At 41.2% G+C, this 21,050-nt stretch overlaps 1 protein-coding gene across 1 annotated transcript in view; it reads left to right on the forward strand.

Annotated features, from left to right (window-relative positions):
* Nucleotides 1-21,050, forward strand: part of pkd1a (polycystic kidney disease 1a) — a 75,337-nt gene that overhangs the window by 18,858 nt on the left and 35,429 nt on the right. The window contains exons 2-18 of the mRNA XM_073472130.1: nucleotides 2,212-2,283; nucleotides 2,467-2,535; nucleotides 3,634-3,705; nucleotides 5,705-5,868; nucleotides 6,259-6,509; nucleotides 6,920-7,180; nucleotides 7,289-7,469; nucleotides 10,149-10,320; nucleotides 12,079-12,296; nucleotides 13,923-14,044; nucleotides 14,147-14,297; nucleotides 15,577-15,839; nucleotides 16,152-16,532; nucleotides 17,513-17,995; nucleotides 18,118-18,249; nucleotides 19,389-19,564; nucleotides 20,326-20,456. Of these exons, the coding sequence (XP_073328231.1) occupies nucleotides 2,212-2,283; nucleotides 2,467-2,535; nucleotides 3,634-3,705; nucleotides 5,705-5,868; nucleotides 6,259-6,509; nucleotides 6,920-7,180; nucleotides 7,289-7,469; nucleotides 10,149-10,320; nucleotides 12,079-12,296; nucleotides 13,923-14,044; nucleotides 14,147-14,297; nucleotides 15,577-15,839; nucleotides 16,152-16,532; nucleotides 17,513-17,995; nucleotides 18,118-18,249; nucleotides 19,389-19,564; nucleotides 20,326-20,456 (3,299 nt within the window). The remainder of the gene's footprint in view (nucleotides 1-2,211; nucleotides 2,284-2,466; nucleotides 2,536-3,633; nucleotides 3,706-5,704; nucleotides 5,869-6,258; nucleotides 6,510-6,919; nucleotides 7,181-7,288; nucleotides 7,470-10,148; nucleotides 10,321-12,078; nucleotides 12,297-13,922; nucleotides 14,045-14,146; nucleotides 14,298-15,576; nucleotides 15,840-16,151; nucleotides 16,533-17,512; nucleotides 17,996-18,117; nucleotides 18,250-19,388; nucleotides 19,565-20,325; nucleotides 20,457-21,050) is intronic.

Consider the following 21,050-nt stretch of genomic DNA (forward strand, 5'->3'; position numbering starts at 1 on the left):
GGGCATTTACTTAGCAAGGAGAATCGTGTTTACTTTTTTTTAGTTGCATCATGGGAAATGTAGGATCTAGTGTGTTTGGAGCTTGACCAATGCTAGACACTAAAAGTCAAGATGTCTCGACCTCTGCGACACTAGATCACTGGAGTGCCCGTTCCATTTACGTAATTTTAATGATTTAACTTTGATAAAGAAATGACATGTTACTTGTGGTGTCTTTTTAGCCGTACGGTCCAACACACACACACCATACAATCATTTTGACCCCAGTTTAAATTTGGCCAGGACCTTTGTTTTGATGTCAGCCCCTCTCACTCCTCATATTTGCTGTCACTCTCTACAAGCTGCCATTAAATTAAAGGCAACATGAAAAATGAAATGCTGTATATTAGGGCTGCCCGATAAATCGAATTTTCATCGTCATCGCGATATGAACATGTGCGATAAACACATCGCAAAAGACTGCCTGACACGCGATGAATAAGAAAAATCATTTTGTTTACATGCGCCATGAGCATGCTAACATTTAGCCTATCAGACGGAGCCCTGTTTACAAAGGCCAATCAGATGAAGCCCCAGCTAGCCGTTAGCTACCCGGACAAAATTAATCGGCATCAGTTTGGTGGTGATTGCCAGGTGATGATGGCTGAGGGAGGAGAAAAAAGCGATGAAAATGGTCGACGAAGGCCTTGTGGTGAAAAGAAACAGCACTTCTGCTATATGAACTTATTTTGGATTCAGGAGAGACGACGTTGTAACGTGGGCTGGTGAAGGGGAAGGTGATGGTCCACTTTAGTGCGGTTGCTCAGGTTACTCAAGAGACGGCAGGCAACATGTGGGGTTTTTTATTCATAACACTGACCGCACCATGCCAGGTCTCTACGGCACTAATGTTACAGGCATACATGCAAATGAACACAGGCCGAGGTTCTTCTACCAACACTTCACAAAATAAAAAGGGAAGTCTTCGCTCTGTTAGCGGTATCCTTTCTCATGAGGAGCAGAAGTACACCTGCTCTTCTTCATCGTACAGGTTACATTACCCACTAAACAAAAGGAGGCGCCACCTAGTGCCGCTACATTAAATAACTGACTGTTACAGCGTGTTACAATGACAGGTACTGTGTGAGCACATCAGCACATCTGGGAATGTGGTAACAACCTAACAAAGTTAACATGCTGGTTTTCTTGGCCAAGAACTTGTGTTAAGGGAATAACTAAGGTTGTAACTTGCCCTAACGGGTAGATATTTTTTCCTGATTTTATTTTCTCTTGATTTAGTGGGCTGGCCCTACTCTATTTCAGTTTTGTCCCTCATACTATAGATCTCTGCACCTTGTTAGGCAGAGTCTAGGGCCTTGATGATTGTGATGACAGACATTACAAGTAATTTAAAGTGCCATGTTTAATTTATATTTATTTAATTATTTAAGTTGTTTCCCCCTGGATGTTTTATTTATTTCAACTCTGCATGGTAAGAGATGTTTTGGTTGAGTTTACAAGAAAGTAGTTTAAAGGGAGCAGGGGAAATTAAACTTTAATTTCATATAGTTATAATGTCTTATTTAAATTAATGTTCTGCTTAATTGGTTGGGTATTCATGTGCAGTTTGTTCAATAAAAGCATGTTCGAAATAATTTATTTCATTCTTTATTCAGTGGACATTGGCTATTCAATGTTTGGGGTCTATGTTAGCAGTGTACCTATTAATGTGGAAACATTATTATTAACTGTATAGTTAATAATATGCAAACTTCAATATTTGTTTATTTATCGCAAGTTATATCGTCATCGCAATATTGAACAGTGTTATCGCACATCGCAGATTTTCCTCATATCGTGCAGGCCTACTGTATATGCTACTTTAGAAGGAGAAGTGGGTTCACTAACCTTTTGGCTGGTGAAAACATTGACTGAATGAACTAGAAAAGGTCACCAATTTTCAAAATAACTATTTTTATAGCTTCCAAAAATGTATATGATATAATTAGCTTAATGTTTCACTTTCTCTCTCTTTGCTATCATTACATTTCATTTCCCAGCGCTGTGCAGTCCCATAAGTTCATAAGTACTTAAGTAAGAACTTCTCATGATGGAGTGTGTGTGTGTGTGTGTGTGTGTGTGTGTGTGTGTGTGTGTGTGTGTGTGTGTGTGTGTGTGTGTGTGTGCAATCATCTTGCCTTCACATGAATTTTAAATGTTTTGTTCCCGCAGAGATCTTTCCAAGAACCACATCTCCTCCCTTGATACCAGCCTGCTCGATCGTCTCACTGGCCTCCGAGAGCTGTGAGTACTAACACCATTATGTGTTTGTGTGTTCTTATTATTTCTACAGTACACCCAATCTGTCTACATGCATCTCTGTTGATCTTTCTTTCTTTCTTTCTTCTCTCTCTCTCTCTCTCTCTCTCTCTCTCTCTCTCTCTCTCTCTCTCTCTCTCTCTCTCTCTCTATGTGTGTGTGTGTCAGGTATCTTCAAGGGAACAGGATCAATGTTTTCCCCAGAGGAGTATTCTGCAGTGGACCACTGTCAATCCTGTGAGTACAAAGTCTAGAGAAAATTAGGTCCTGGCACACTCAAGGTCGAGAGGAGAGGAGAGGAGAGGAGAGGAGAGGAGAGGAGAGGAGAGGAGAGGAGAGGAGAGGAGGGGAGGGGAGGGGAGGGGAGGGGAGATGAGATGAGATGAGATGCGATGAAGAATGATTAAGATGAAAAGAAAGCAGGAGAGAGAAAGGCTTGGTTTAGTCTGGATTTCAGTAGGCAGAAATCCCTGGAGTAAGCTAACTGAGCATTCGCAAAAAAAAAAACATACGTACTCTAGACTGTGCGCACACAAACACACATGCACACACACCCACCCACACACCCACACACACACACACACACACCAATCACAGCGCGATTAAGTTCAATTACAGCTTACAGCTCCAGGCTCATACTACCTCCCTCTATCCCTCTCTCCATCTGTCCATCTCTCCCTTCCTCCACCCATTACCTTATTTCTTCCACCCATTGAATGGGCGTTTAAGCACATGTTTGTGTGTGTGTGTGTGTGTGTGTGTGTGTGTGTGTGTGTGTGATGAGAGAGGACTTTGGTGGTTTCCATCAGTTCCTTCCAAAACCACCACACAACGGCCCCATTATGTAGCCTACTGGATGGAGGAGAGAGGGAGGGAGCAGGAGATTATGAGTGGAGATGGAAGAGGGAGAGAAAGAGAAAGAAAGAAAGAAAGAAAGAGAGAGAAAGACGGGTGGAAATAGGAAATAGGAAACAGGGGCAAGAGGGAGGTAGAAACACCAAAAGTCTGCATGCTGTCTGTTACTGAGCACTTCAGTTGTGTGGGATTTATAAATCATTCATTTATGTGTTTTGTTGTATATTTCAGTCATTTTGCGTGACTACCTCAATTTACAGTTGGATCATGATGTAGGAGAGGCAGTTTCACATATTCAGTTTATCCAATGACTCAGTTATTGGCCTTGAGTGTGTAGTCACTGACACAGCACATTCATCTTGCCAAAAATTGCAGTATGATAGTATTTTCCACAAATCAGCACAGTCACAACAGTGATGGAAAAAGACCTGCTTGTGTTTTAATGTCGACAGTGATTTGTTGTTGTTTTTTCCCCAACAGCGATTTGAGCAACAACCAAATCACCACTGTAGAAGAAACAATTTGCGACAACCTATTCAATTTAACTCAAATGTAAGTAATAAATCATTGGTATTTTCTCTGTATCTCTTCGTCTCTTGTGTCTGCAACAAATAGAAACGTGAAATGGTGAATAAAATGGAGTTGGAAGATATTTATACACACAAGTATAGACACATATGCACGAACAAACACATACGTCTGATCACACATGCTTCAATAACTGGCATGTTTCCAGTTACCTCGCCTACACACAAGATGAATGAAGCTCTATTCTGGAATGGAGTGGGAGGCAGTGAGTAGTAATTACAGCAGTCCAGGTCTTAAGATGAGGAAAGTTTTCTTCTTGTGTAGAGTCTGTAATTGAGGACAGCTAAACTGACTAGTCAGTGACAGACAGAGAGACACATGTCACGTAATGTTATTGTTCTTTCCGTCCCGTCTGTTTTCACCCCATATATTTCTTTAATCTTCATTTCATCAAGTATTCCATCACTATTGCTTCTTCCTTTCCCAATTATTTCCGCATACACTATGCCAATTTATGATCTTTCCTTCTCTTACATCATCCAAAGGAACACACCTCTTCTGTTGGCAGACATTTTGATATATCACAGCAGGAACGGCACAGGTGTAACTGATAACATTAGTCATGGTTTTTTGCCGTTTAGCTGTGCCAGCTTCAAGGTCCTTTTAGGCCTTTTGTGTATGTTGGCTCACTAGCTGCTGTGGCTTACAGGGACACTTAAATGGAACAGAACTGTCATAAACGTATTTATAGTGTCAGCTGTGCTGTTTCTTCTAAGAAAAGCCAAGATATCTGCCATGTAGACTGAAATGCTTGTCAGTAAGGGGGAAAAGCTAGCCTAGCTTTGCCTAAGGTTCATTTAACTAGTCTATAGCTTAAAAGATTGCCATTAGGCTATGGTTCGATTTATGGTTAACGTTAGCTTCTAATGCTAATGTTACTGACACAGGTAGGTAGGTACGAGAGGTACGTTGTTATTGTAAATTGCAGGCTTTTCATACTTTTTTCAACACTGAACGAAAATGTAGGCCTATTGTTGGCTGGCATGCTAGCTAACAAGATACAACATCTAAAAGGATCATTTAGTTTTTGTTTGAATGTCTAACTATTTTCCACCTTTTAGCAGGAGCTAACGCTAGGTGTTATGCTTACCATTAACAGATATTATTTTTACATACAGCTCTAGTAAGCCAGCAAACAAGAGTATTATTTTAATGTAAAAGCTTAAATGTGTTACATCTTTTGTCTAAATATACATGTTTTGGTCTTCTTGATTAAGTGAAGTTAAACGTTAAGATTAGCTTATTTATTGGGGTCGTTCCAACGTTGTTGTTGTGAAGAAAGTATAAAAAAGTGAAATGAACATAAGTCAATGTGAAGCTCCTTTCATGGCATAAAACCTGACATCTAATACTGCTTCTTGTAGGCTAATTTTAGCACTGACAATGTTATCTGCTTGGACGATTTTTTTAACCTGTATTTTGATCCCTGATTCTTGAACGCTATAAACGAACTACATCACGGTCCCATAACTTCACTGCATTATACTGTCAACTCTTTACTTTAAATTGATCAATCTGCAAGTTGTAAACTTAGAGTTAGAATAGTTTGCAACTAAAGTCCACCTGTAAAGACGGACTGGTGAGTAAATTAGTCTCTGTGTTGGGCATGATGACCACTTCTGTAGTCTCACTTAGCCGCTTGTTAGCAGCTACTTTTTTAAGACATGTAAAACTTTATCATTTAAATGTGGGGTACTGATGTATTTATGTTGCACAACAAAACGTGAAAATATCTTAAGCTTGTGTGAACCACAAATCTTATTTCAGGTATTTAATCGAAAACCTGCTTAAAAAAACCCACTGACTTCAACGTACAAAAATGCTAACTTATTATCAAGTTGCAGGACTCATTCCCGTGGGACTCTATTAACAGCGGCATCAGTGCGACTAACCCCAATCTCTGTGTTGTCTTGTTTCAACATTACTGATCCAATCACTTCTTCCCTGTCCTCCTCTCCTCCAGCGACCTCAGCGGGAACCCCTTTGAGTGTGACTGTAAGCTTTTCCGGCTGGTCACCTGGCTCCAGGAAAAAGGTGTGCGAGTTCGACGCCCGGATGCCATGCTCTGTGACCACCCCCCTGAGCTCCGCCGCCATCCCCTGCTCAACATCAGCCTGCTCACCTGTGGTACGAAACAAATACACTTGCATTTGTCACAAAAATGACATATCTCAAAGTACTTTTTAACGATCTCATTAATTTTCTTTCTGCCTTATTTGTATTCATTTGCCTGAGAGAAGTAGTATTTGAGGGACTTAAATCAAGTCTCCATGGCAAGCTACACTCAGGGAAAGAAAGTCCTTGACGACTACAGGCATTTCTAATAAATGTTACTTTATTATGAAATCCATGTGATGACAGATTCTGACATCACACACACTGCTCATCAGTTGACCTCTTTTGATCCTTTCTGCTGGTTTGGACAGAAAAGGTCTGATGCTGATTAAAATGAGATTTGAGACTAAATATATTTATGCGCTGTGTTGACTGAGTGACAAAACTTTCTCTCTTCTACAGGCCTGAACTATGCGGCTTGTCTTGAGGACAGCAGCAGTGGAGGAGGGGGACGGAGTGAGCTTGTTATTTTCTCTTCCTCCACACCCGGAAACTTCACGCGTGAACAGTGTAACAGTGTGTGTTTTGCTGCATCACACCGCTATGGGGGCTTGGGGAAGAGGCACGAGTGTCTCTGCAGCACACTCGCAGAGCCGAACTTCATCAGCGAATCTCAGTGTTCTGCGGCCTGTACAAACCCCCACGTTATGGAGGTATGTGGCACACACTGGTCCCAGATAGCTTAGTGTCGCTTCCTTTCCTTGCTTTGTTTCTCTCCTGTAAACACAACATTCAGGATTTCCTTGAAACCTTCCGATAACGTATCAACAACTTCCCTCTGTGGCTTGAATGACTTCCCTGCATCCTCAGATTCAGTTTTCTGCAGAATCACTGTACAGAGCAACTCAAGAGAAGTCGTCCAAGACTCCAATTGAAAATCAAGATTTGTTTATTTTAAATCAGCTTGGTTCATAAGTTTCATTAAAACCAAGTTTTTATTTAAAACCATAAAAATAATAGTAAAACCACAAATGTCTAAACAATCATCAACAAGGCAAGTTTTATTTATCTTTTAAATTCTTGTGCATATTAACACTAAAACCTCCTCTTTCTCTATGCACAGAAATGTGGGTGGACTCAGACTCAGTATGTGTTCGCGGTGGACTTCTCTGTCTCACTGAAGCCTCTCCCACTGCAAAGTGTTCATGACCGCATCAGTTTCTCCGCCGCCTCCTCTGTCACTCCGGTGACACTGTCCTGGGAATTTGGTGACCATTCATCTCGGGTCAACACTACAGGAACAGGGGTCACTGCAGCAACTCACAAATATGGACTTCCAGGACGTTATTTGGTCAATTTGATGGCCTGGGCTGGACACAAAGACGTAAGAGAGAAAAAATAGGAAATCATTTTGTACAGGTTAAAAAAAGAACGATTTATTTTTTATACGATCATAAGTGATTTTAATATTTTGTTTCACATTTGCGTTCAGGTTCAGGTCTCTGCACGCGGAGAAGTGACAGTGACACTTCCTCCCAAACTGGAGCTGCGCTGTCCATCTCTTGCTGTGGCCAATAAGAGCTTAGATTTGACACTTGTCAGCTGGGGTGCTGTTGGCGTGGATGTAGACTGGAAGATTACAAAGGATGGCGATGGGGTCCAAGTCGCCAAAGGTAAGATAATACACAAGCTCTGAGCAGCTAATGTTACTTAGCTGATCGATGGTCAATAAACTTATCAGCACAGAAATGGTGTTTGACTCTAAACTAGTCACGTTAATCCACATGCATTAGTTTGGCTCTCCTGCTGCTATAAATCTGCACAGTAGCTTTGTGACTCTCTGTGGGCTTTACCTGGAAAACTAACAGGGTGAATGTCTCATAAACAACACTCATGTGGCCCATCCATCATTGGGGCTGATGGCAGATTGTAAGTTAATTGTTTTTCATGTGAATTACTGCTTCTTAATTAGCACTTGGTTAGCTGTGATAAATCATCAGCATTATATTATGAAAGGTAATATAATTTCCAAAGCGCAGCAATAAATACAGGATTTGACTTTCTTTTAAGCCTTCAGTAATGGATTTTAAAAGGCCACTTAGGGCAGCTGAAATGAGTTGTGAACACGATACTGACATATCATCACATTTTAATGGTTCAGTGTGTAGGTTTTAGTGGCATCTAGCAGTGATTGCAACCAACTGAATACCCCTCCAATCACCCTCCCCTTCCAAGCATGTTGGAGAACCTGTGTTGGCCGCTAAACTTGCGAAAAAACACTCAAGTTCCTCTCAAGAGCTGGTGTTTGGTTAGTCTGTTCTGGGCTACTGTAGAAACGTTGCACTGCAACATGGCGGACTCCGTGGAGGATGACCTGCTCCCTCTGTAGATATTAAAGACTTATTCTTATCTAATGGATGCCCAACAATACTTAGTTTCATATGATTATACACGAAAGAAAACATAGTTATGAATATTATATTCCATTTCGGCCAAAACATCCTTCTAAATCCTACACACTGGACCTTTAAGTTGATATGTCAAACTTCTTAGCAAACAGTTGTTTCCCGCAGTCACGGAGCAACCCTAGCATTCATTTGGAGTTGTGTTGCTGTCCACCTGATGAAAAGAAGCCCAATAGTCACTCTCTTTTAGCGCTGTTTTTGGTCTCTTCCTAATCCTGAGGAAAAACATCTGCCTCTCTCCCTGTTGCATGCTTCACAATGCTCAACTAGTAAGTTGCTAACTTTGGGGTTGCTCAGGAAGCGTACAGTGGTGAGAGTAAACTAACAGTTTATAGTACAGCGCTGTTAGTATCACGTGGTATCTGTGTTTTGTCAGCATCAAGTGTCTCGGTTGTTGCCAGTTTGTGGAAAAAATTGTAAAAATGGCTGATTTCTGCAGACAGTATACGCCCAGCATAGCTAAGTGGTAGTTAGCGTTAGCAGCGTTTGCGTTAGCTATGATGCTTCGGGCAGATGATTCGAACAACAGCGGTGTTGTGGTGTAAATGTGATGGAAGGGGGAGATGGAATGACACATTTAGTGTCTGAATGATGTCAATAACACCTTTACATGAAAACTTGGTGGCTGACAAAATGACTTAACTTAAAAAAAATAAAGGAAACCAATTAACTCAAAATTACTAAATAAAGTAGACTAATATGTTTTTATTTTTGAAGTTGTTGAAACTTTTTAGTTTGTGCAACTTAAATTTAATAGTCTTCCTTTACTTGGTAATTCTGAGGTGATCGGTTTCCTGACTTTTCTAAAGTAAAGTCTACTTTTAAGATGTATACTGTAGTTAGTCAGAGTAGAGGAACCATCAGTCGATTCCTGGTGTATGAAAGCAGTCATACATTAACTGTGCCTCTATCTCCCATTCTCACACCTACACAGGCACACACCACCACTCTCACACACACACTTAACCTATCTCCCTTCTGCACTCATCAGCCCCTCCTTCACACCCTGTCCAATCTCACATAACAGTGTGTTAAGATTTCTTCAATCTGTTGACTTTTATAAGTTAATCTATAACTATTATTTGATCTGTGCACCAGGTTGTTTCTTTGAGATAATGTGGGGCTGGTGTCTACAAAGTGTCTCAGTAGTTTCACTGGAGAACAGACTGTAAATATGAAAGACAAGAAATGTCACAGGGGGTTATTTGAGGCTGTCTTAACTAGATAAGATGTGCATTTGTGTCCCTGTGTATCAACATCTTTTGTGTGTCCTTTCCGGTTCAGTGATTGTCTCTCCCTTTCAAATGCTCACACCTGTAAAAACTGAAAATTAGAGATGCACTGTGCACTTTTTGCAAGTGACACTAACATCTGATGTGTTCCCATCCATATTGATTACAATTATGTATTTTTATATTAAGATTTTAAAGGAAATGGAGAGTGCAGATAAAAAAGTCCTAGAAGAAAAGGTCATGTTAATGTTTTTCTGGTATTCATTCAGTCAGTGAATCATTAATGTGGGTTCCATTTTTGTGCCCTTTTCCTGTAAGTCTCTCCTGTTTGTTTTGTTCACCAGAGCTCAATTATTGTTGATATATCTTTTAATGTGACAGTAAGTCCTGTAACTGTATAATATAAAAACTCCTGTTTGAAAAGTACTGGATTTGTTAATACCTGTGATTTGTAATGGTCTTTAAGCTTTCTTTTGTTTAATACCTACATACCCATGAACACACAAGTGTATTCTGACTTTTGCCACAAAAAGTATTTTTTCATCTAGAAGTCAAGTCTTTTTGAAAAGATTTTTGTTTTTTTTTAATGATTTCATCTTTCCATGATGTTGCAAGTACAACTTCAAACGATGCAAACGTTTCTGTCCTCTGCCAGCCTCCCCTCACTGTCCAAAGGATGGGGTGCCCCATGCCTCATGCTGTTTCCAGATCATTCCAGGGGAGTTGAGCTGGACAGATGCTCGAGATCAGTGTTCAGACCGCGGTGGGGATCTGGCAATAGTCAGGAGTGGCGTGCTTCGAGACCTGCTGGCACAAAAAGTCACACAGTGAGTATTTGTGTCTGTATGAGATGCAGAAATGGGGCCACAGCGTTGCCCTGTCTATAGTTTTGGATGTATGTTCTCATGTCAGTTTTCCTCAAACTCAGACAGAAAAACTATTTCAGTAAATATTTTCTTCAAATACTATTGATGACTGTTTGCTGTCAATACATATGTGTATATATACATAAATACATAGATGTCAGTATTTATGCTATATCAGTAGAAGAGACCAGGCTCTGCAGAAACAGGCAATCTGTCAGCTCTGTGTCAAAGTGCTTCATCCCGTTTGCCTGACAAACTTAATAGTTCTCACCATGTTTGCAGCAGTGACAGCCAAAGAAACACTGTGACAGACATCAAATACTCAAAACAGATGTTGAACTTTCAATTACTGACAATCACAAAGAACATTGTTTGGATGTGGGTATGAAAAGTGTTTTTTTTTTTAGGCTCTTTTGACCGAATGTGACTCCTTGTGTGTGTTGGTCTGACATGAGGCTGTTTTTGAGGGCAGAACTTTTCATTTCATTATTTACTTTTTTTTTAACTTCATGGCTTGAACCTTACCACATTGATTATTTTCTCTGGTTTATTTGTTGTTCATTTTTTTTGTCATCTATTCATGTATTTCTGTTTTTCATTCATTCTCTGACTGCATGAAATTGCTGTTTTGTCCAACATAATGTAGCATGTGTTCAGACGTGAACAGGTCATGATGTCATGGTAACAGTCTCTTTCCATGAAAAACAGTGATGCATCTTTACTGTATGAACTCTATGTCGTGGTGATGGCTTTGTCACGATGAAAAAGGCCTTGTGCTGATTTGAGAGCCGCCAGTATTTGGTGTTTAGGTCGGAGAGGGTCGCAAAAAACACATCTGTAAAAGCACAGCTGCATTGTAACTTTAACACCCTGGGAGGAGGAGTTCATGGTGTGTGTGTGTGTGTGTGTGTGTGTGTGTTAATCTAAGGGTAGAGGCCCTGCCCTCTTAGACTGAAGAAAAAGCGTGCTGCAGATGAAGCCTGACCCTCTGCTCTCCTCCTCCACTCATGTGTTCCTCCGCCCCCTCGCTTATATAAGGACCACTTTTTTCGTCTTTTTTTTTTTTTATCAGTCCTTGTTTTTTGCCTCAAAGACCCTTTTTTCTTGTTCCCTCTCTGCTTGTATATTTTAACCCCCATCACTTTTACAGATGTAAGCACACTGCCAGTGTAGAAAAAGTCTGACCACGTCACAGTGAGATAAGACCATTTTTTCCCAGTTGACAGAAAGAAAAAGTATAGAGGGGGTAAAATAAGCAGTCCATTAGTGGACTCATGGGGTGAAAATCCAATTTATCAGTCGTGATCACAGTGACATATGAAATATCTGACATCCCTTTTTTAACATCCTATTGGGATTCAATTAAAGCTGAAGGCAAGATGACACATAATTTGCAGACTTCGATGTGTCTTTGTTGGGACCCACATTGATTCACGACTTGATGTTTTTTGAGGTTCGTGTGATGAGTTGTTTTCTGACTGCTTCCACATTCAAAAGGGCATCTATGAAAAAGATAATTGTCAGTCTTGACATCGTTCACTCTTGAGCTACACGTGTGTTTGTTGTATTATTCTTGTTTTTGCTAATATTTGTGTGAGTGTGTGTTTCTGTGGACGTTTCAAGTGACAGAGCCAATTTTCCAGCTGTCAGCAGCTACTCAGCTAAATGTCAAGCAGGTGTTGTGTTAATCTGTGTTGTACGTGTCTGTTCCCACCGTAGGGAGCGAGGTGTGTGGCTGGGCTTGAGTGATGTCGGCATCCCAGGCAAGCTGCGCTGGGTGAACGGCTCGGAGGCACAGGAGGGTGAGGAGGGATTGCCACCACGGTTCCCCCCGATCTCCCCCGGAAACGTGTGCGTGTCACTCGATCAGCGCGGCCAGACCAGTTCACACCCATGCAATGCCAAGAGGGCGTATGTCTGCCAATACAGCCCCCAAGGTAGGTTCACATGCACAAAATGACACATACTCATGAAAATACGGAGCAGTTGAAATGCCTAGAAACCCGTAATCAGTGGAAGAAAATGAAAACAAGACACAGTCTTGATGTAAATGTAATTTCCATAAATCCCTCTGTGCCTCAGTTGTTTGGGCAAAGAGCAGAGAATTTCAACCTTCTTCACTATCAATTTTATGTAAATTAAGTTGCAGCACAAACAAGCTTAGAAAGGAAAAGCAAACAGCCTCCTTCATAACTAATCACAGGCACTAGATTGGCTCCCTGAAGCACAGAGCATTAATACAAATTGCTCCATATTTGAGAAGCATCCAGAGTCGTCATTTTCAGCATTTTAGTAGCAGCAGAATATTTCATGTCTTAATATATCATCATCTCAACATAATGTTGCAGATTTCTTTCTGCCACAGGGTCACATTTTCAGACTAGGTGGACAGGGGGAAATGGAAAGAATTGAGCATGATAAATACAGGTAATAATTACATGTATTCCCATTCGTCATAATTTACTCCATTTGTAAAGGAAAACTTTACATTTTATAAATGTCCAAAGGCTCCTAAACTATGAAAGCTGTAGAAAATAAGCACACTTCATGAAATCATAGACTACAGTGAAGCATGTGTGATTGCTTCAGCAAAATTGCTACCATTTTGAATGTCCAAATGCATGCATACCACATCTAGGTGTTCAGTGGCTAGTGTGACGGGGGTGAGTGTAATCAAAAGAGATGGCCGCAATAAGTGTTGCTGAATGTAGACGAAATAACAACAATAACAGATTTATACTGAACTATAGTCAAGCCTTACAGTTGTTTTAAACTGGCCTTTCATTGTGACCAGCCTAAGGCACAGCTGTGTAATAATCAACCTGTTTAAAAAATATCTTGATATGCCACACCTGCCAGGTGCATAATTATATATTTCAACCCATGAAAAATGGGAGCAAAAACAAAAGTGTTTGCCTTTATATTTCTATTCAACGCATAAAGCCTTCTGATTTAGTTATTTCAATGGTATGAAGAAAAGCATGTTCTGCAGTAATCACCAGGCATCAGTTTCATAAAGTAACACATAACGTAACACTTCACTTGGTGCAGTCGGAGCTCAAGCAGAAGTCAGACTGGATTGATAGAGCCTGTACCAGAGGAAGGGTGTTAATGAGGCTGGGTTCCTCTGCAGAAATGTACGACAGAGAACAGACTTCACAGAAACTGCCACAGACCAAAACGGCCTTAAAAACTGAGACGAAACTCAGCGTTGCAGTGTGAAATTGAGCATATACAGTATGTGTGGTGGGCTGCAGGTTGTGTGTGTGTGTGTGAATGTATGTCTGACTGTCTAATTGTTTCTTTCTTTTTTTTGATTCTGTATCTGTGTTTGTGCCACTTTGCATATACATAACACAAAAGTTCCACCTTTAGTCTATTTAACAGTAGTTTTGTTTGCTCTGTGTCCTCAGAGGTTTGCTCTCTCTCACCTCCTAATCTCTTTATAACAGTGCAGACTGCAGTTGCCCCATCATTTTCTTGTAAACTGCCTCCACTACCTCTCTCCTCTTTCCTCCCTCATCTATTGCCACCTTGACTTTATTCAGTTTCTGCCTCTACAGTGCGTGTTCCAGATGCAGGGATCTACATGGTGGGCCTGGCTGTGTTTCCTTCCCATAATCACTTGCACCGTGCCCAATCAGCTCCGCTCTCTTCTCCACAACCTCCCAGCCGTGGCATAGAGGTGAGGAAGATATCTCAGCTTATTTGAATCGTACCATACCGTTCTCCTCAAACCTTATTCATCAAACTTTCTGTCTGTATTTTTCACTTTTTTCCTACTCAGGTGCTGTTGTTCCCAGCTCTGAGTTTTGTTCAGGCAGGTCGTCTTTCCTCCCTTGAGTTTATCACTCAGGACCTCAGCTCACAAATCAACGTCCGATTTCAGACCTACAGACCTCACTGTCATTATCCTGGCCTGCACCTGCTGCTCCCCGGTGAGTCAAACACCCTCACTCACACACAATAACACAGTCCAAACCATCTGCACTTTCCTGGTGAGCACAAGCAGGTGTTAAAAAAATCTATAAGCCACCTGCGTCCACACCTCCAGTTCGACAAAAACATACGCACACACACACTGACCAGACTTGTCTGAAGTTGTTAGGTAGGTGAACATGAAATAAAAGTTTGAATTGAGAGACAAAGTAGGGCGAAACAGAAGAGAGAGGAAACAAGAGCAATCAAGGTCAGCTCCCCTCTGAGCGCTTCCTGTCCTCGTCCAGACACATGTCATGTAACTACAACACAAGAAAGCATCATGTGCGGAAGACACAAGTAACTGAAATGCTTTCTGTGTTGTTTTGAACTGGTCCGCTGAGACATAGCAGCAAAGCTGTGCAATAGACAGAGGTGCAGAAATGATGTGAGAAACAGAAATCTACAGAGAGGCGAGCAGCTTGTTAAAGATATGAGAGCACGTTTTCTGTGAAGCAGAGACACTGTTGAGATAATGAGACAATGCCAATATGCAATTAGGAGTACATGGAGACAGGAAGTTTGCACCACCCTACTCAAAGCACACTAAATAATGTTCCCACTTCAAACACATTTACACACATATTTTACATTCCCGTTCTACAAGTCCTCACTTTTTGGCTTATTTTTTAGAGAATTCAAGGATGGATTTATTTCTTTTATCTGCAGTTTTGCTCCATTATGCTCGTCAGATGTTAAGTCTCAAGATTCAGATCTTATGTTAATGTTGTTTGTGATGACGTTTGTGTTGTCTTCTTGTTCTTCCTCCTTAAAGCATCACTAATACTAATATAATTCTATGATGAGCCATACTGCTGCTACGCCTATACTTTTGATACTTTAATTATAGTTTGCTGCTTTTTACTTCTACTTCAGTAACATAATGAATGCAGGACTTTCACTTTTGATGCAGTATTTTTTTCGTGTGCTACCTTTACTGAAGTTAAAGATCTCAGTAGTCTTTCGCCACTGACTGCATCTACACTATTTGGTTCATTTTCTGACCTGTGATCTGCATTTGTTAAAATACATGTGTCTGGAGCTGGAGATTTCTGATTTTCACTTTTAACATAATTTATATTGTTTTGACAGTCAGCCAAATTACGGCTATGTCTAATGTTGGCATGGTTTGGAGGGGTGTGCAGTAAAATGGAATTTGAAAATATTGTTTTTTGTGTGTTTATGTCCAAACTTTAATTAAAAATCAGTGAATAAAACTAGTTACATCCTGTGTTTCAGGTTGTGGAGGTCCATCGTGTTCTCCGGTGGCTGTTTGTGTCCACAGTGACACTAGCAGCAGCGATCCACCCTCTTGCCCCGAACTAAAGCAGTGGTGTCCCTTCCAGCAGCAGTGTCTGCCCCTCTCTACTCCCTGCCAGCCCTCTTCCTGCCCCAACTGCACCCAGGCTCACCATCTGCCCCCTGGTGCGCTAAGGCCACGATATGCCCTACAGAATGAGGTCGTCTTCACTCTACCAGCAGGACCTGCTGCACATGTGCTGGTGAGAGGATATACTTTTAACTCCAATGTTATTTAGTCAGGGAGAGAGTTTTTTTAAGTGTTAAACCCAGAGCAAAGTGTTGATGACTGCCAGCTTTAATCTGAGGCTGTCTGGATGATCAGTCAAGGGATTGCAGTTGTTGTACGTGGCCTGTCGTTTCACTGCAACAAAATAGACAGATTAAAATTCAATTTGAGAATGAAGACACTTCTTATATTCAGAAAAAGTTTGTGACATAGAGTTGTATTGTCTGTCTGACATTGATCTGTACTTGCCTTTAACCTACATTCTCTGGATCCCCGTTTCTCCCAGGTGCAAGAACAACTGGAGGACCTCCTGGTTTCCCCCGGTGATGTCATCGCCCTGCAGCACGACGCTGGCCCTGCCGCACTTCTCCGCTGCCAATCCATCCCACAGTCACCATGGCGGCAACCCGTTTTAGCCCTCAACCAATCAGAGTGGTTTTGGATCAACAAAACCAGACAGTCAACAGAGGCTTCGGCCAACCACGACGCTGACCTTCTGCCTGACCCAGAGCTCGACGTGAAGGCGCTGGTGGAGGATGGTGAGGGAGGCTGGCTGGAGGAAGTAGTTTGCCCTGTCAGGGTGCTCTACGTGGGACACAGCGAGACTCAGCTGCAGGGAGCACAGCTGTCTGCTGGTCTACCCCAACCTGGCTCCTACAACCTGATAGTAAGACGTCAAATGTCATATCCCAGCATGCATCTGGAAGATTTCAACATATTTAAATATCTTACAGAGAGTCCTATATAGAGACATTTACAGGGATTTTTTACATGTTTTTTTCAATTATGTCTTGTTTATTGATTTTGAACAGTGGTATATAAATACAACAGAACAAACATACAACAAGAAATGCATAGCAGTAAAAAGAAAAAATGAAGCTTTACATAAGTTCATGTAGGACACAGAAGTCATACGCCCCAGCTGTAATCAGCTGGTAGCCTGCCGATTGGATCGTTGTTACCAATCAGTCACCACCAACCACAGCCACTTTCACTATAAGGCGGTCCATGTAAATATGGCTCCCTACTCATTCATATCCCTCCTGCTCAAACGCTGCCACACACTGCTGCTGTTGGCAAGCTTGCCGCCACCACCTCAGCCTCCACATTTCTAGTTTTGAGTCCTGTCAGGGCTCAAGGTTAAAAATGTGCATTCATTGTCTCGCTCAGGGCTCTCTCTTGAATACCCTGGGGGTTTTCTTCATTGTGCTCCCTGTTTTGGTTTAGCATGCTGCTATTTCAATTCAGGGAGAATCTGAAGAGGAGCCATCAGCGCTAAGCATAACTCTATTTCCATTTGTTGCAATAAATAGTTAATCCTATGACGAGTGTGTCCCTGACTGAAACAAAGAAAATAGTGACACAGAAAGGAGAAGTTACTCCGTCATATAAAATTGTTTAAAATTTATGACTTATCCAACCCAGATAAATCAGTCAGACCTGGTGACATTCGTTAATAGTAACTGTAATAACTATTCTATTAATATCTAATAGCCAATCTTCTCGCTGATGGTCTTCTTTGCTTATGTAGGCCATGTAGAGGGATCAGTAATAAATTAACTGTTGACTTTTTTCATAACCATTTAAAAGTTCCTCCGAACATAGTACATTTAAGTGTTTGCTGATAAATGATATTTTTGTATATAGGTGACTTCAGCTGAGCCATCATACCCAGCTTCAGCATCATGCCCGTTGCGAGTGGTGCCTCCTCTGGGCTTGACCATCCTCCACCCTTCTCCCCGGAATGGCACCCTCTACCTGCAGCCCAATGACACCCGGCTGCTGCTCCGTGTCCAGTCTCGCTACGAGACAACGGCTTCTTGCCGTGGTGCTAACTGCAGTGTGACCTTCCAGGCCGACTGTCCCCGAGAGTTCTCTGTCAGCCCGACACTCTGTCGGCCTGGACTGAGCACAGGGTCTGGGGTTGAGGTCGCAGAGCCCAGCCTGTATGCAGTGCTGCATCTGAGCCTGGGGACAGAGGAGAGGAGAAGTTCAGTACAGGTGGAGCTCGAGGCTCACAATAATGTGACGGAGGCCAGTCTGACTGTGGTCATCCAGCTGGAAGAGCCGCTCAGAGGTCTGATGGTGCAGCCTCACCCTGCACACAGGGTGCTGATGGAGTCAGTGGTGGTGAGTGGGTGTTTACTTCACTGGTAGTCACATTCATTGATCATATTTGATATTTATACACATTGCACTGTACTTGTTTCATCATTTCTTCATATGTATGTTTATGTTTGTGTGTGTTTTAGAGCTACACAGCATCAGTGCTTGAAGGCACCAATCCCACGTTTAAATGGACAGTGGATGACAAGCCCTATTTCACCTATTACAACACTGTGCTCAATGTCATCTACCAACACGCTGCCGTCTACAAGCTCACAGTGAGTTTCTGTTGCATCATGTCACATTCATGTCAGAATATCAAGTGTTTTAATTATATGTGACACATTTGTTTTTGATAGCCACAAACAAACATGGACAAAATGTCTGCAAGCTATTTTTGCTATTTTTTTTGCTATTTTTTTTTTTTTATTATAATTTTTATTTTATTATATTAATGTGTGCGTGTGTGTCAATAATTGTATTATAGTTTCTGTTGATTACATCTGAAAGAAAGATTGTATTGCACATGCAACCCAAAATATGAGTGTATGAGTGAGTTTGAAAGGAATAGGTCGGCACGACACTCCCTGTATTACTATAAAATCACCAAAGTTTTTACCTTTTTTCTTCTTTTTTTTGATCAGGTCTTTTTTTATTTTCCAAATTTATCACAAAAACAAATACAACTTGACCAAACGGACAGTTAAATCAAGTTCATGTTACCCAGGTTCTAGATCATTAATAAGCATTCAGCCAGACAATCAGATAGATAAGATCACAGCTTGTCATACACATAATTAGATCAAAATAACAATAAAGAGAAACAAGGAGGACAGGGAAATAAATGTAAAAAAAACATTTAAAAAAAAAAAAAGAAACAAACAAAAATGTGCACTTGGGTAACCTCCTTATGCTGGTAGCTGCCATGCCTTCAGCAGATAATATAAATGTTTGCCAAGAAGCAGACTTCCCTTAAACATGATTTATTTTGTTCTTGGAGAGTCTGCAACTACAAATAATTTCTATATTGATTATTTAATCTGCTGAGGATTTTGTCAAATAATTGTTGGTATATAAATGTCAGAAAAATGCTTCTACAGTTTCTCATAGTTCATCTTGACGTCTTCACAGTCAACAGTCCAAAAGTTCAATCTATTATCATCAGAAAACCAGAAAAACATTTATATTTAAGGCAGTTGGAGCCAGTACATTTTTACCATTCTTACTTAAAAAACAATTTCTGAATAATCTACTAGAAACCTTCAGAGGTCACGTCATTTGTTTGGTGATATTATGATTGTTTGCACCACATAATGTTGTCACAATTAAAGCTTACGTACTGTATATGCGATACAAGACTTGAACTTCCTACCAGCTGTCTTCAACTGTCTTACTGGCCATGTGGCATCTCTTCCAGGTGACGGCCATGAACCACGTCAGCACCCTCACAGAGCATTTCAACGTGACCGTGGACCGGCTGCAGGCCATGGCCAACCTCACGGTGAAGGGTGTGCCAGATGTGGTCCCTCAGGGCTCCACTCAGACTCTCACCACCTCTGTGCTCGTCGACATGTCTGTGGCTGCCACCTTCCGGTATGAACAGAGAGGAGGATAGATAGATAAATATCTTCTGTGGTGTATTTAAAACAAAAGATATAAACAAAAAACTGTGTCTTTTTCTCTCTATGTCTCTTCTTCTCTTTTGTTTTCAAGGCTGGGTGAAAACACAGCACATCTGTTTGTGTTTGACTTCTCCTTTTTTCTTCTCCTCTATCTTTCTGTGTGCTGTTTTCTGTTTTTGTCTTCCTGTGCGCCATAATAGAACTGCAACAGTCATACCATGCAGAGCCTTGGATTTATAACCGTGTGGTTAGAGCAGATTGCTGACAAGAATTTTCCCCTTTGCTCGGCTGTTTCCCCTGTACTTTTTTTCCTTTTTCTTCCACTCTTTCTCTTTTACTCTTTTTTTCTCCCTCCCTCTTTCACATTCCCACCCTCCCAACTATGGAGCACTCTTTCACTTAGTTTCCCTCCACTGTCAACATTCTCGGTCCAGAGAGGCTTCCTGAGTTTTGAGTTTCCACTTCTCCTCGTCCAAACCCTCTATCGCCTCGTCAGAGAAGATTTCCACTTTCCTGTGTGTGTGTGTGTGTGTGTGTGTGTGTGTGTGTGTGTGTGTGTGTGTGTGTGTGTGTGTGTGTGTGTGTGTGTGTGTGTGTGTGTGTGTGTGTGTGTGTGTGTGTGTGTGTGTGTGTGTGTTATCACGGTTATCACTGCATCTGTTCTTTTAAGCTTCAAGTATTTCCCATGAAGTCCTCTTGTAATGGTTTTACAATGTCTCTGTTATGATGCAGATGGTCTTTTGGTGACGGCGGATATAAGGAGTTTGAAAACAAGCCTCCCTATGACCCCTCCCTCATCTGCCCAGAGTCGCCCAATCAGGTCCTCCTAAGCAACAACGTCACCTATATCTACTCTCAGCCAGGTATCTTCAGCAGCATCAGCAGTAATAGCATACAGTAGCAGGCCCAGTCGGCAGAATAAAATGTTGGCATTGTAGATTTCTGCAAATCACGGTTATGTTAAAATTTGTACTTGTCATACGTACATACACTGTAAAATCTGACAATGTGACTTAACCTAAGAAAGGTAATCGGTTTCCTGACTTTTTTTTTAGGTGAAGTCAAATTTAAAATTTACAGTGTAGAAACATTTCTACAATATGAGTCATATCATGTTGACATTGCATGTATATGAACTGACTTTCATGTCAGTAGGTGTTATAGCTGGCGAGACAACTGCCAAGAGAAAGACCATTGTTTTAGATGGTGTTCCGGCATTTGTTAATATGAAAGCACTGGATATAAACAAGATGTCCAGGTATTTTAAGCCAAAACACTTTCCCAACCCCGATTGGTTTCTGGGCCTAAACCGAACCAGACGATAAGCACTGTGTTGTCAAAATATTAAATTGGAAATTTAAGTTGCAATATAAAGAAGTATAAAGTTTCAACATATCTGTGGTTTGGAGAAACGTACATTACCAATCTAGTTTGACTTTTTTTCAATTTACTTAAGG

The sequence above is a fragment of the Pagrus major genome, chromosome 1 (assembly GCF_040436345.1).
Source record: "Pagrus major chromosome 1, Pma_NU_1.0".
Lineage (NCBI taxonomy): Eukaryota > Metazoa > Chordata > Actinopteri > Spariformes > Sparidae > Pagrus > Pagrus major.